General features: G+C 27.0%; 3 protein-coding genes and 1 long non-coding RNA gene across 6 annotated transcripts; 3 read left to right on the forward strand and 1 right to left on the reverse strand.

Annotated features, from left to right (window-relative positions):
- Positions 1-3,728: 3,728 nt before the first annotated feature.
- Positions 3,729-12,399, forward strand: LOC122535462 (spindle pole body component 110). Of its 3 annotated transcripts, none has more exons than XM_043667015.1 (5): positions 3,729-4,172; positions 4,368-5,213; positions 5,285-5,431; positions 5,506-5,739; positions 12,211-12,399. In XM_043667015.1, the coding sequence occupies exons 1-5, from the start codon at positions 4,053-4,055 to the stop codon at positions 12,220-12,222; spliced, it is 1,359 nt and encodes a 452-aa protein (XP_043522950.1). In that variant the 5' UTR covers positions 3,729-4,052; the 3' UTR covers positions 12,223-12,399. The 3 variants fall into 3 exon arrangements, with proteins under 3 accessions (XP_043522950.1, XP_043522949.1, XP_043522951.1); XM_043667014.1 differs by lacking the exon at positions 12,211-12,399 and adding an exon at positions 5,808-6,486 and having other exon boundaries at positions 3,730-4,172; XM_043667016.1 differs by lacking the exon at positions 12,211-12,399 and adding an exon at positions 6,382-6,486 and having other exon boundaries at positions 3,730-4,172.
- Positions 6,859-12,187, reverse strand: LOC122535461 (kinesin-like protein Klp61F). Its single transcript, XM_043667013.1, has 17 exons — positions 12,053-12,187; positions 11,695-11,842; positions 11,279-11,428; positions 10,893-11,053; positions 10,664-10,813; positions 10,310-10,546; positions 9,860-10,235; positions 9,506-9,777; positions 9,210-9,349; positions 9,024-9,130; positions 8,598-8,939; positions 8,301-8,528; positions 8,012-8,191; positions 7,716-7,938; positions 7,517-7,638; positions 7,207-7,452; positions 6,859-7,112 (listed from the first exon to the last, which is right to left on the reverse strand). The coding sequence occupies exons 1-17, from the start codon at positions 12,109-12,111 to the stop codon at positions 7,050-7,052; spliced, it is 3,204 nt and encodes a 1,067-aa protein (XP_043522948.1). The 5' UTR covers positions 12,112-12,187; the 3' UTR covers positions 6,859-7,049.
- Positions 10,134-11,469, forward strand: LOC122535464. Its single transcript, XR_006308175.1, has 2 exons — positions 10,134-10,220; positions 10,294-11,469. It is a non-coding gene; the product is annotated as an uncharacterized LOC122535464 (long non-coding RNA).
- A 208-nt stretch (positions 12,400-12,607) lies between the features above and the next one.
- On the forward strand, positions 12,608-13,580 carry LOC122535459 (iron-sulfur cluster assembly 2 homolog, mitochondrial). Its single transcript, XM_043667011.1, has 3 exons — positions 12,608-12,780; positions 12,980-13,201; positions 13,288-13,580. Exons 1-3 carry the CDS (start codon positions 12,704-12,706, stop codon positions 13,460-13,462), a joined length of 474 nt encoding a protein of 157 aa, XP_043522946.1. The 5' UTR covers positions 12,608-12,703; the 3' UTR covers positions 13,463-13,580.
- Positions 13,581-15,498: the final 1,918 nt, after the last annotated feature.

Below are 15,498 nucleotides of genomic sequence, written 5' to 3' on the forward strand. Positions count from 1 at the left end.
TTGAACTTGTCGGTATTATAGAAATTATGAAGAAGTAACAAGCTTGTCATTTGTTTTGCCTGGGCTACATTTAAATATACTTAAAACTGAGAGAATGTTGCAATTTGGGGCAAAAGAGTTGTCGACGTGCGTGGCAAAATTACAATATCTCCTCAGTTTTAAGTATATTTAAGTAAAACAAATAATAAATTTGTTACTTCTCGATAATTGTTCTATCCAGTGATATCATATCACACTGACGAGTTCAAAAAGAAAGCGACGAATTATTATGTATGGTTTGGTCACTCGTTATGGTCCGCAGTCAGTTGCTAGTGCAAGTGGTTACAAAAGAAAAAAAAAAGAAAAATGAATACAGTACGCGTGAGTGAATCGCCAAACTTTAGATATCAATTTAGGATCGTAGAACAAATTTCTCCTGTATGAGTATGCTCGTAAATGCTTCCCAATCCAAACCTAACCAACCAACCTTCAAAAGGTAGTATTTGCTACTAAAGTTACTAGGACTTAGTAACGTGTGCCATCGAAATAATTCAGGTTTATTACGTATATTGCTAAAAAAAATTATTGTACTTGTTACTAAAAATAATTCTAATTGTTACTCGAAAGATAGTTCAATGTTATCCATTCCTAATTCTCAAAGGAAGCATTTGCGAGCATACTTGCATTTGTTTATCCTAGGATCCTAAATTCATATCTAAAGTTTTGCGATTTAACCCGGGAACACCCTGTATATATAAAAATACCAAACCTCGGAAGATACACGGGAAAAATTATCTGACAAATAGACTCGTTTCGTGGAGTGTTCGTTCATTAAAGCTCAAGTTCGTTCAAACATTTTTAACGTCATAAAAGGTGGCCTTCTTCAAACATACACATAAAATATCCACTACAGAACACTCTTTATAACATATAAAATACGAAAGCAAGTCATTTAGGCTTTAGTTCTCCAACGACGCGCATAAAAATTATAAAAATTTTTATGCATAACGATCCACGTGATCTGTATATTACACGCGTCTTTCAGTTTCATGGTCTTTTGGTTCGTGGAATCCCCGAATGTTTCACAATTTTTGGCGTGCGTCGAGGATTCTTGACAGTACGAAGCATGTTCTTGTAGAAGGACAGGAAAATGCTTTTCCATTGTACGACGTGCATGCATTTTGATGCATAATTTCGATCGACAGAATCTCTGTTGCGTTTCAAAACGAGTGAAGTAACATTTCCGGGAGACGCATTAATATACGTTATATTTATTTAACCTTCGGACCAGTAGGAATTTTATTTTTGTCGCACTTTCAGTTTCTAATGAAAATTTTATTCTAAGTCGAAAGACGTGGGCTTATTTTCCGAATTCTGAAGCAATTCTATGAAATAATTGCTGCATTTTCAAACATCGTGTTCGAGAAAAAAAGGCGTTAAAAATGTTCAAGAATAACTTGAAACTAAACGAAACGCAAAATCCATTTATTGTTGTTGCAAATTAAGAAATAATGAAATTAAAATATTGAAACATTTTGTTATTTCATTTCGTCTCTTACATATTCCCTTTTTTTGATATATTATACGTGTCTTCTAACATCATAGTCTTTAACGCCAGAACTGCGAACTAAAGTATTTACAATACAAGTAATTTAATACAGTAATAAAAGTAATACGACTAAAGTAATACAATAAAAAAACACAAGCTTTCATTTATATATTTTACTAAAAATCGTTCTCTAAACATACGCTCGTTACAAATATACAAAATTTCCATGGGCCAATGATAAATTGGTCATTTCGACCTCTTTGGTACTTCGACTGAAACAGCGTTTCTGTTAACTCATGGTTAAGACGATTTTTCTTTAAAACGAGCATTCTGTTCTTATTCTCTTATACACGATTTTCAAGTGTCGTGTTCGCATCAGGCGGCGCAAACTTTTCAAAAAGTGTTTGAACTCTTCGAGTGATTAACGTTCACGAGCATCGACGAACAAACACGAGTTTTCGTTCCTGAGGAAATTAGACCTACGTATGTGCAACTAAATATAATTGCGTGATTATTACGTTAGTCTAGTGCTGATTGTTTCTGTCAATATTTGTAAATCCTGATAATGGCGTGCTCTAAATCAGAGTACTAATTGTGGAGTATTAACGTAGAGCGGAACGAAGCTGCACGAGGGTCATTATTCGTAGGCTATGTACGAGTAGCATTGTGGTATACACATATGTACAATATCTAATCGACGTGTTTCGCGAACAGTTCGTCAGTCAGCGTTTCTATGAAAAATTGTTTTATAAAAAGAATTACGAGTTCGCTATTTATGTACAGGGCAAAATTGTAGAAGCATGTAGATTTCGCCGGGCTGCACAGACGTTTCAATGATCAATTTCCCTGTTTTCTTGATTGGAATGTTGATGCAATTTTTGCGCGAAAAAATATATTAACGTCCGAAGTTTAATAAAAGTGGTGGAAGTTCCAAAAAGAGGAGGGAAAAAGAGTTCAATCTTCAAAATCTAGTCACGAAACAAATTTGTTAATGTTTGTAAAAACGTTCGAATTTTTACAATCTTCACTGCATCATGCAAAAATATCTTTGAAAGAAAAGGACTCGGTATTGTCAGAGTCAAGTTTTTACAATTTAAAGTATCGACAATTTTTCATCGTTAAAATGCGTTCTTCGCTGTGAATCATCCGTTACTAGCAGAATTAAAACAGCTTCGAATTTCATTACAGACATTGAACATTTACAATAAAATATCGAAATGTTCGAAATTTGTTATTGTTCAAAATGCTAGATTTTAAAAATTTAGATGCTTCAGATATTTCGAATAGAAAACCCTATGGGTCCTGTGTTCGATATACACGAGTTGACCTGGAACACGTTTCCTTTTGTAGCACCAGCTTTTAGACTTTTCTCCTTAATTTTTAAAACGATCCATAGCCGATTCGACTCATTCTCAGTTCCACGCCGAAAGGAACATTTTTGCTAGTCATAAATTGAAACTGAAATGGTGAAATAAGTAATCTGATTAGACATTCACTTTAAAATATTCGACAGTGAAATTGATAAATGTATAGTCAGGCAAGGTTTATGTACGTGCTATATTCGCCAAACTCAAACGATTTAAAGAAATGTAAGAATTTGAAATAACATGTATGCTTTTTAGTTGAAATTATATAGATCCTGAAATTTTACACAATAATTAAAATATATATATATATATCTTTTTTAAAATCTATCACTGTTCCGCGTTTTTACTGCGAATAAGCAAAGTGCTGCTATCTATCGAATCTGTAGATAAAGAGAATAATAGTGATAAAGATAAATATATACGCATTTTTAACAGAAAAGTAGTTTAAAATGTGACGGGAATAAGCTATATGTTGCTATCTAACGGAGGCTGCTAAAACTAAAATGCTAAAAATAGAATATATAAAGTTATCATGTTTCGATAATGTAGAAACCAACTATATTACCAGTTGGTAAAATGAGAATGAACAAATATTCACTCACCGATGTGAGTGAATATCTAATACGTAAATGATTTCGGTTAATTACTAGCTTCACATTTCGGTATTGAAAGTATGACAACACTGTATTGGGTTTCAAAAATCATATTCCTGGCGCATTCACTACTTAACTAACCTCGATCGTTTTACTTGATGTAATTCCCCAATTCACCGTTTTTTGAATGTAGAGTGCGCTAAAAAAACCAATGATTTTTTACCTCGTCGATATTTCAGATCCCCGGCCAAGAAACCCTGTAAGGTGTAAGGTCTATTCATATACCTCGTCGGTGCTACTAGAAAGATATCTTGACAATTGACGATTATTGGGCAGTGAATATAGAATTTCATATAAAAGTATATAGTATTTGGGGGGCGTTAAGTTCATGTACTTTTCATTTCCGGAGTTCTGTTACAATTACCTTTATTTTCTACAAATGCAATCCATCAGAAGTTGTCGGGAATTTCTAATTCATTGACATTTGTTTGGAGGTGCTAATATGTGTGCATTCCCTATTAGAAAATATCGTGCCTCAACAGATATAACAATAAGTAATTTTTAATGACTACTATAGAAAATTGCCATAACATATTGAAGACAGAAAGAATGGAGAACGTTATGGAGGGTGTTAATGGACAGTTACAAATGAAATATCAAAAAATTGCTACAGAATATTCAAAAGTAAGAAATATTCAATATATCATTTGTATAATCCAATTTCTGAAAATTTATAGATTTGAATAGAAGTGGTAATTTTGCCTTTTATATCATGCACTGTCATCTGTTCGTGAAATGAGTTACTGCTTTCTATAGTTATAGTAATATTTATAAATCGCATGAAAGTCATTATCAAAGTCATTATCATTTCTTTCTCAGATTCGTGCTCAAGCAAACGTTTTAAAGAGAGCTGTGATTGATGAACAAGCACGTAATGCTGATATTCGAGAACAACTGAAAGAGAAGGAGGTAGAGCTTCGCAGAGCAGAACAGGAATTAGACAGTTTATCATTTCGAAATCAACAATTAACTAAACGTATAACTGTATTGCAAGAAGAGCTTGATAAAACACAAAATAAACCTAAGAAAGGAAAGAACAAATTAGCAGAAAATAATAGCCAAGTATTGGCATCTCCAAACCATATCTTGGATGAAGAATTTCAAAAAAAGATAGTCGAAAATGCGCAATTATTGTCACAAATCAGTGACAAAGATAGCGAAATTGAAACTTTAATTGAAAGGATACAACAGCTAGAATCTAAATTAGATTATTGTGAAAAATCTAAAATCGAATTAGAGTGTCAATATCAGAATACTATAGACAAACTAGAAAGAGAAAGAAATGATATGCAAAAGAAGTTAAATGATAACCAAAAGCAAGAGGAAAGTACATCATGGTCTAGTAATGAAGGTAAAAGGGATGGATATGAATCTGACAATAGAATAGGACACTCCAATTTTCCAGAGGTAGAACCGTCACCATTTTCATCCCCATCTGCATCACGTAGATCATTAAAGTCTATTAGTGAGGGTCAGTCTAAGGTACAAGAAGAAAATAACGATTTTTATTTTTCAAAATCATGCGACTTGGAGAAAGAAATTAACCATTGGAAAGCACAATATCATATATTTAAAATAAAATATGATGAAATACAGCAAAGAGAGTCCATAAATAATAGGCAGATTGAACATGAATCTTTGCAACCTGTAGAAATAAATAATATGGTAGTATTTATTTTAAATTATTTGTAAGAATTTTCAATTAAGATAATCTAATTAATGAATATTTATGACAGATTGGAAAACTAACAGTACCTTTTGCAATACCAGAAGAAATTGAAGCTAGGGAAGCAAAAATCAGAGAATATTTCCTGCAAGAGATTGACAAGTTGATATCAGAAAAACATATTTACCATGTGAAAAATTTAGCTATGGCTGCTAATGTAATTATATAAGTTTATAAGTACATAAAACTTATATTTTCTGCTATATGCTTAATTGAAAAATTATTTTCCAGAACGAAGTTCTACAAGCTCATTTAGATACGAGTGAATCAAAAAGAGAAAAATGTGAGTCAGCTCTTACAGAAGCACTTTCAAATTGCAATATTTTACAAAAAGATAAAGAAATACAAGAAGGAAATTATAAAGCACAGCTCAGTACTATGAGCGAACATCTTGCTAATATGAATGAAAAACTTATATCGCAAACAGAGGAAATACAACAATTAAAATTTCAACTTGTAAATAAGGTAACAATTTCTTATAAATTTGAATAGAATTATTTTAAATACTCAGTATATGGTTTAATAATTTTCAGAACAATAAAAAGGGAAAACAAAAGTGATACAAATCAGATTATAAGTTAACAATTATTAACATTCCAACAACATGAATTATTAGTAATTTTAGTTTTGTGTACATATGCAACTTACCTGATAAACAGTAATTATTTTTCACTACACTTTAACTGTGTCATTAAATTTTCAAAATCAATATTATTATCAATAATAATTGATAATAACACTGAAATCTATTATTTATAAAATAAATAAAAATTATTATTGACGTTAAATTTATGAATATTTACAACGAAAATTGCAAATTATGTAGAATACATGATATTGTCACTGATGTGTCCAGAATCAGCTTGAACAAATTTTTGTTTCATAAGTTCAATTAAAATTTCTCTTTGTATTTCATTTAATATGAAATAAATTAAAACATCTGATATTCTTGAGTATTAAATATATAATATATAAATAAAATAATTAAACAGACTGAAAATTTTACTTTTTTGGTGAAAATCTTAAACTCCCGTTTTAACAAAATAATAGTAAATTATTATTATTCCTTTTCTTTATATCAATATTAGCACTTTTTTGCATGCCTAGGCATAAAACAATTGGCGGATATGGAAGTTTCATCCCTACGAGCAACGATTCTGTCATGAGGCATACTGTACACACATAACATAAAAAATATCTAAACAATTATAATTCATTTTTTTCAATTTTCATAAATAAAATTTAAATTAAACAAATCACCAAATAAAAATAAATAAATATATATAATTATCGCTAATAAAAATAATATTCTTAAATAATAAAGAATTGCAAGAAATTTTTCAAATTGAAGTGAAAAATGTCATATTATAAAAATTTATTAATATATGTTTTATACGTACATTGAAATTAAATTGAAAAGTAATATTTATCAAGAAAATAGTAAACATTTATGTTTATTTTATAAAAAAAATTATTGAGATCATGAGAAGGTTATATCCATTTTACAAAACTGCAACATAAAATTAATTTATATTATTATTGTTGTTACCTTATTTAATTGATTACACAATGTCCATTACTTTCTATGATTCTACTTTATCATCTTGCAATCTTCTGATTTTTTAATTGAAGAGAGTATTATGTACATATATTATTCGATTTCATCAGATATTATATTTTTTTTTTTTACAATGATCATTTTATAATGATCCAGAAAAGTAATATCATTATATTATATATTGAAACCAAAAAAGTTTTTTTTAATGTTTAATATATCACTTTGATTTTTGTTCTTCTAATTGAGTGAAAACATTGTTATCATTTTCTTTGTTTTCATTCTGTAACATTAATTAAGCATTATCAAATTAAATTACGCAGAATTAATTATATTACGTAGTAATAATGAAGAAAAGAATGCATTTAAGTACTCACTTTTCTATAAATTGCAGATTCAGATTGAGTATGGAATTGCATTGATTTTGATACATCTAACGTTTGTGTAATATTTTCAATATGAGAATCTGTAGACAAACTTTGTTCGTTGTTCTTTGATAGACATGTATCAAACATTGTATTCTCAATTGCAGAAGATACGAGGGTAATATCAGATAATGCTGTTGAATTTGCAATTTGCTTCATTGTCGTTTCACCAATCATAGAAATGTTTTCTTGTGTATCCTGGAAACGACACAAATATGTGAGATATTAAAAGTATATAAAATATCGTATTTATACTACTTACTTCATCTTCTGTTACATTAAGCAATTTTCCAGTTTCTCTAAATTTTTGAAGAATTCGTTCATGCGGAGACGTTGTTTTAAATTGACGAGGATAGGAAAAGTTTTTCCTAGCAGGAGTTAATCCTATAAAAATTTTATGAAGTAAATTTTATGAAAAACGAGTATTTTCTTTTTCTATTAAATTATACGTGATAATAAACCTGTTGGGATATCACGTTGTACATCTTCATCAAAAAATTTATTAATTTCGCCAACTGCCGTTTCTAATTGGCCAATAACATTATCATTCCGCATACATGATTCCATTATTTGATTTTTTAATTGAGTAGATATATTTTGACACACATTTTCAATTTCCACCTTTTTATCTTCCACGAATTTTGCATGATTTTTACTTATATCTGAAATTACTTTATCTGCATCCTATAAACATGTTACATTTGTTAATATTTGATATTTTATGATAGATTAAATTAAACATATCTTATAAATTTACATTAATTGACGAAAGGGCTGTATTCTTATCTGCTTCTATTTTCAGTTGTTCTTCTTTCATATTACTTTCCATAGTATTCTTATACTGCATTGATGCATTACAATTTTCATTCACATTTGACTTTAATTCATTTATCAAATCTTCGCCTTGGTTTGTAATTCTGTTTGCAATTTCTTCATTCTATTAGCAAAATAAAATACAGTATATTAAAAACAAATATAAACATTTAAGGTTGAATGAAGAAATAAAATCGGGGTTTTTATTTATATAAAAAATACACAAAAATTACCTGTTTTGTTCCAACAATAACAGTATTTTCAATTTTCTTTATATCACTTTGTATGTGATCTTTCAAATCATTTCTCATTTTAACATTCATATTAGAATTATTTATCGCTTGATTATTAACTTCATTACAAACTGTATTAACATAATTACATTTATCAGTTACAGTAGAATAATGTTCTTCTTGAATTTTACGTAATTCGTTAAACTGCGAAAATACATTTTGCATCATCTAAAAAATAATAATTTTATAAAATTCCGAAATTGAAATAATACAATAATATAATCATATTGTTTATACTTCGGCAAATAAATGTTGTTTCTCGCTAAATTTTTGTTTGTTACGAAGTACTTCAATGTCTTTCATGATACTTCTGACATTTTCAATCGTACGATCATTAATTTTTAATTCATAATTACAGGAAGTATCTATCATTTTTTCTAAACGAATTGAAGCTTCTGTCAATTTTTCACATATATTATTCCTCATGATCTGAAGGTTTTTAGTTATTACATTTTCTATCTTATTGTTGATGCTTTGAATTAGTCGCTGATGACTGACACTGATTAATTCATCTTCATATTCTACTGTGCCAACCATATTTCTTATTTCATTTTGTATCCAATTTTGATATTTTGTATGCTATGGCGTTAAAAAAAAAGATAAACATTTATAATTAAAGATAAGAAAAAAACAGTAACTTCATAAAAATTAACAAATACATACAGATTCATTTATATTTGTTGTTAAGTTAGTAATATCAGAGTGGTTCAGATTACTCGTTGCGTTTTGATGTGTTACTGTATCGGCAGTATTAGATTTTATAGAAATTTCTATACAACAGAAGCGATAGAAATAATAATTAATAAATAAAGTATAAAAATTCCTATCGTAATGAAAAGCATATATTACCAAGGTCATTTTTTATTGAAGTAAATAGTTCCTTCAATTTTTCACCATATATAGATACATCTTTTTCTACATTTTGTACATATTCAGAAATATTGCTTCTTAAGGTATTGCCAAGATTTTCGAATTTTTGTTCTGTTTTACTAGAAAGAGAGAGAAGATAGTAAAAAATTATTTCATTATGAAATAACATATAAAATATAAAATATTATGTCTACGAAAAGATATTTTGTACATTTCAAATTTATAAAATTAACATTTTATATAGTTGTAAAAAGTTGTAAATGTAATTGACAAACCTTTTCCGATCAATTTTATCATGTAATTTATATGAATCTGTTATTGCTGTATCTGCAACATTTAATAAAGTATGACCTTGATTCAATAAAGATTGTTCTGTATTCATATGTTTTTCTACTAAATATTTATGCTCATCTCGTTCCTGCGTTGTTAATTTTAATCGGTAGTTTGTCGATTGTAGAGCATCAGTGACATTATTTAACTTAATCTTGACTTCATTTAATTCTTCTGTCTGAGCAATATTTTGTAATTCAAGTTCATAAAAAATTTTCTAAAAAGAAGTATATATTTAAAAAAGGAATTAAAAAGTATAGAAAAAAATATCAAAACTTTGTTCATTAATAAAGATGTACCTCTTTGTCTTGCATAGCTTTTTCAAGCGCTTTTATATGATTAATTTTTTCTTCTATTTGTTTAGTCTGTTGTGAAATTAGTGTTTGCATTTCTTTATAATTATCATCCGCTAGATAAACACCATTTCTATCACGTGAAGCTAATAAATCTCTTCGCAGTTTTTCAATTTCTTCTGTATATTGTTTTAAAAATTCTCGTTTCGAAAGTTTCTGATTTATTTCTGGCCGATTCGTGATATTTTTTGCACGATGCGCATAATCTAACGTTGATAATGTTTCCTCAAGATTAATACTAGCAGGCGATATAGTGGCAATAATCGACGTTTTTGTACGACCACCTAATGACTCCTGCAGTAATCTTGTAAGCTTAGATTCCCTACATGACATAAAAAGTAATATTATAAAAAATTATATTAATGATTTCATTTTTAAAGACAAAATATTTGTTACCGATAAGGTATATGAGGTGCTCTTTCAACAAGAGCTGTTATAACTCGGCCAAGAGTCAATAAAGACTGATTTATGCTGCCAGCTTCTCTTGCTCTCTTGTCTACAGAGCCAGATCTTCCAACGTTTTCACTGCCAGCTAGGTCCACTAAATTTAATTTTCCCGTTTTTAGAATCTCTTCACCATCAATAGTACTTTCTTTCATGTGTATAGTGATTGAGAATATTGTATGAGACCGACTGTAATTATGTTTAAATATTAAACCAATATATTCCGAAACATAAAGTTATATAATATACAAAATATTTATAAGCATGCATCATGAACAATTATGAAAAAAAAGATAGAGGAATAACCTAGATTGAGCATTCATCAATGTTGCAGCTGTTTGCCTTTTATCTGCTCCTTTCTTAAGAATTTTATAAACTTCACTTGTATTGTGTATTGTCACTTCTTCTAACCCATGTATAATTACTGCACCTTTCTTCGATGCATCTTCGTACAATCTATTCAATTAGATGAATAAAACAATTGGTCAAAATATTTAAGCATTTCCTTTTGATTTAAAAAACTTGTATTACATACCTCAATTTAGATGCGTCACTGCTAGTTGATAAAAGATCAAACAAATCTTCATTATAGAGTTCAAGAAAACTAACTCTAATTGTATATTCTTGTATCTCTAATAATTGCAATTTGTAAAATAAATGATTTAAGGAACGTGGTATCATACCAGCAGATGAATCCTAGAATATATATAAATGTAAATAATGCTCTTTCATATTTTACATGACTACTAACTGATTATTTTATTTTGTTACTATCATTATTATTACCCTCTAGTATGACCCTCTAGATTAGTCATATAATTTATTATTGAATACTTTTTAAAAACACTATACTTTTGTATAAATTTATTTATAATTAAAATTTTATATTATGCGAATAAATAAGTGTAGAAAATATCTTACACTATTCCAATGTAAAGTTGGATCAATGTTAATTCCTTCCATTGTGTATGTTTTCCCAGTGCCAGTTTGACCATATGCAAATACTGTACAGTTATATCCAGCCAAAACTTGCTCCAATAATGGACTAACAACATTATTATACACATCGATCTGTCAATTAAAAATATATAGTAAACTGTTATTTCTTTAAATATATGTGCTTATTAATCTCTTCAGGGACAATTTTTAATTTCAGTTATAACAAAGAAATTTCGTTTCATTTCATTTTTGGTAAATAAAGTAAATAACACATAAAAAAATTAAGTTCACATTTCAGAAGTGACAGTTCACATTATGAAGTAGTTTTTCTGTAGAACATAAATTAACTGTTTACATATATGGCTCAGGGCATGAATAAGCTAATAACAAACACGTACCTGTTTCGACAGAGGTCCAAACACATTATTAAACCTGAACTTTTTAGAAACTTTATCATTTGGACGTTCATGTACTATTATCTCTTTGTTATTTGGGATATCCAATACAGTTGTAGACTGAAGATTTTGCTCAGAACTATTAAGAGGTCTAAGAAAATAAAAATTGAAAAATAAGACAGTAAAGAGTATGCTTCTTATGTAAAGACAAATTACATTCTAATAAAATAAACGCAATGTGTATGCTAAACATTAAAGTGTAAAACAATTAATAGTAAAGTATAATTTACTTTATGTATTCTGAATCTTTTAACTGGTAGTCTCTTGAAATAATAACTGAAAGAAACATTATATCACTCACCTAATACGAACAAATACCTGTATCTGTTGACCTTTCTTACCGCAACGTGTATCATTCATTTTTATTATTATTCAAATTATACTGACTTTTGTTGAACTGAAACTTTTGGCAGACTTTTATCTTCTCTCTTTATGGATTTTCGTTATTTCTTTTCATAGATCCCGTTTTAAACATCACATGAATTACACTCGCTTCTTAAAAATAATGCAGACTGTTCGTTACGATTTAAATATCAAAGAATTTAAAATGTATAGTACTTCATCTGGCCACTTGGAGTGCTAATTTATCAATGGCTTTTAAGGCAGATGTCCAATGCGGATTATGCGTACATGAAATATAATAGTGATATATCTAATATTAGAATATGTTAATATGTAAATTATTCTATCAATCTTCTGTATTTTACACTAATAAATATAATTATAAATATATATAATATATAATATTAACACATTAATGCGATGATATTGTAACTAATATTTATTAATTAAGCATTTTTCTTGATTTTTCAACATGTTTTTTTATCTATTGTATGAATTAGGTAACAAATTTATTTTTGTCAAATACATATTTTATTTGCATCTACTATGTATAGTAATCAGTATATACATATATTTGCGACTGTCGCACACACAGATACACATTAGAAACATGGCGAAATTGAAACACACGATTTGGAATGTTTCTTCAAATTTTGCTGCAAATCGATATTTCTCACGTTTGTTAACGTAAGTTTTCAACGAAAATTTTTTATTACTTTATGTTGCATTTATTTTTAAACTTTTTTTCCAACGAAACAATTTCAATTTAATTCTAAAATACAAGATTCAGAAGAAACCAAAAATTTGACAGTAAATGTGAATTTATGCTATACACTTTCCAACAATGTTATTTTGCAATGAACTGGAAATGAATTTTTGCCCATAGTTCTCAGTGGTACAATGTGTCTACAGATTCATTACTAAATAAAACAATAACAGAAGATAGACCAGATTCCAAAAATGATATCATCATTACAGATAGTTGTGTTCAGCGTTTAAAGGAAATTACAGATAACAATGCTTATTTAAGAGTTACAGTAGAAGGTGGAGGTTGTTCTGGTTTTCAATATAAATTTGACTTGGATACAAATATAAATGAAAATGATAAGTAAGTGTCATAAAAGTAATTAAAATAGTTTATGCAACTACATATAATATTACTGAAAGATAATTAAATACAATGATGTATTGCAGAATATTTCAAAAAGATGGTGCAAAAGTGGTTATAGATACAACATCTTTAGAATATATTAAAGGATCAACAATAGAGTATCATACAGAATTGATACGTTCTGCATTTAGAATAATTAATAATCCTTTAGCTGAACAAGGTTGTAGTTGTGGTGCTAGTTTTTCTATTAAAATATAATTTTTTATGTAAATTTCAATATAAAAAGATTTAAATATATGTATATCGTTGTTCTGATAAAATAGTTGAAGATATTAGATTTTTGTCAAAAAAAAAAATTTACTAATTTGTTTATTTTATATATATCACATATTTAAATGTTAATACTATTTTCTTAGGTATTTTAATTTACTTTATATTAAATTAATTACAAGCTACAATTCAACTAATACTAATTATTGTAAATGTATATAAATGATGATACATAATACATAATATATATAATTTTTGTTGTAAAAAATAAATACTAGTAATAATTATTTATTTTATAAACAAAAATAATAATGATCTTAAAAATGTTTTAGTGTTTGCTTAATTTATCTTTAAGTTCTTAATTTTTAATTCAATGGGAAATTTATAATGTAATATGCATATAATTTCAAATAGTACTACAAAATACTTATAAATAATATAAATAAATAAATTGCTTGATTATTAAATTAGCAGATGTAATTATTTATGGTATTATATGAATAATAAATTAATATTACGGGAATGAAATAAAGAAAAAGCTACGATTGAATGTTAAACAGAGGACCATGAAATAATTTTTATAAGAAAAAGTTGCCGTATTCCGACTGTTTATTATTGATCGATATTGACTTTACAATAGATAACAAGTTTTATATTAATTTGCAATAAAAATTTATATTTGTAATAAAATAATATCCATTTTTTGAAGGTACATAATATTTATATTGAATTGTCAAAAATTTTTTACAGTAATGTTTTATAGATTTAAAACACTTAATGACTAACTTTTATATTCACATTTAATATTTCACTCTTTCTTAAATCGATAAAACGTTCTTATAATTATAGCTTGAAAGATACATATGAACGAAGCAATAATGTACAAAGCAATATGATATTGCCCCCAACTATTCTGAATCTACACAATGTGTGTATGTATATGTATATGTATATATATATATATATATATATATATATATAATAAAGAGCCAATTTCATAAACTTGATAAATATACACATATAACAATAAAAATAAACATACATACATACATGTTATATCAGTTGCAATGTTTTACATAAATTATTATTAAAATTATTGTTATTATTTTAAATATATATATTTTCTATTACAGTAATTCAGTAATTCACTATATTTTGGCCTTAACAAGAATGCTCTAATTTCTATGAAATTGACTTTCATTTCTAATATGTCATTAATATAAATAAATGACATATACATAATATAAATAAATTAACCATAAAATTGTTGGTAAAGATACAAGGAAAATCAGAATTAAGAAATTTTATGTTTTATCTTTCTATTGCTAAAATAAGCAATAAAATGATACATATTTTTACTTATTTGAACATTGAAACTATTTGAAATCTATTATAGATTTTACATGATAATAATAGATTTACATTTTAATCTATTTGTTAAAATTTTTGAAAAATAAAAAATTATTACTAGATAAAATTATTAATAGATAATAATATTCGATAGTTTTACTTTATACCTAATATTTCACAAAGTTTCAATATTTTGTACTTCTACATAACTTTTTAATTAATATTTTTTAAGTAAATTTATATTTACCAATAATTTTATTTTATTGCATAATTTTCATTATTAACAAAGAATCTTTATTATGTAAGACAGCATTTTTTTGTCTAAAATTGACGCACTTGATGGCACGATTACCAGAAGAAAATCATAAATTAAACTTAATATATCTACTTTTTACCAATGATATTAAAATTTTAATTCTATTAATTGATAGATATAATAAACTTTCGTTTTTCCTATATTATAAAATTATGTTTGAATAACCACAATTTATTAAAATTTATTAAAATTTATAAAACATATACATATATAACTAACAAATATAAAATTTATTTACCTCATGATATTAATGTTTTAAAAGTATGTGACTTTTATTTACCAAAATCTTTTAATGTTAAAATTGTAGACATTTATTATATTTGGCGAAAATTCAATATTCAATGGTTCAAATAACTCA

Source organism: Frieseomelitta varia, unplaced genomic scaffold (assembly GCF_011392965.1).
Source record: "Frieseomelitta varia isolate USP_RPSP 00005682 unplaced genomic scaffold, Fvar_1.2 scaffold_727, whole genome shotgun sequence".
NCBI classification, from domain to species: domain Eukaryota; kingdom Metazoa; phylum Arthropoda; class Insecta; order Hymenoptera; family Apidae; genus Frieseomelitta; species Frieseomelitta varia.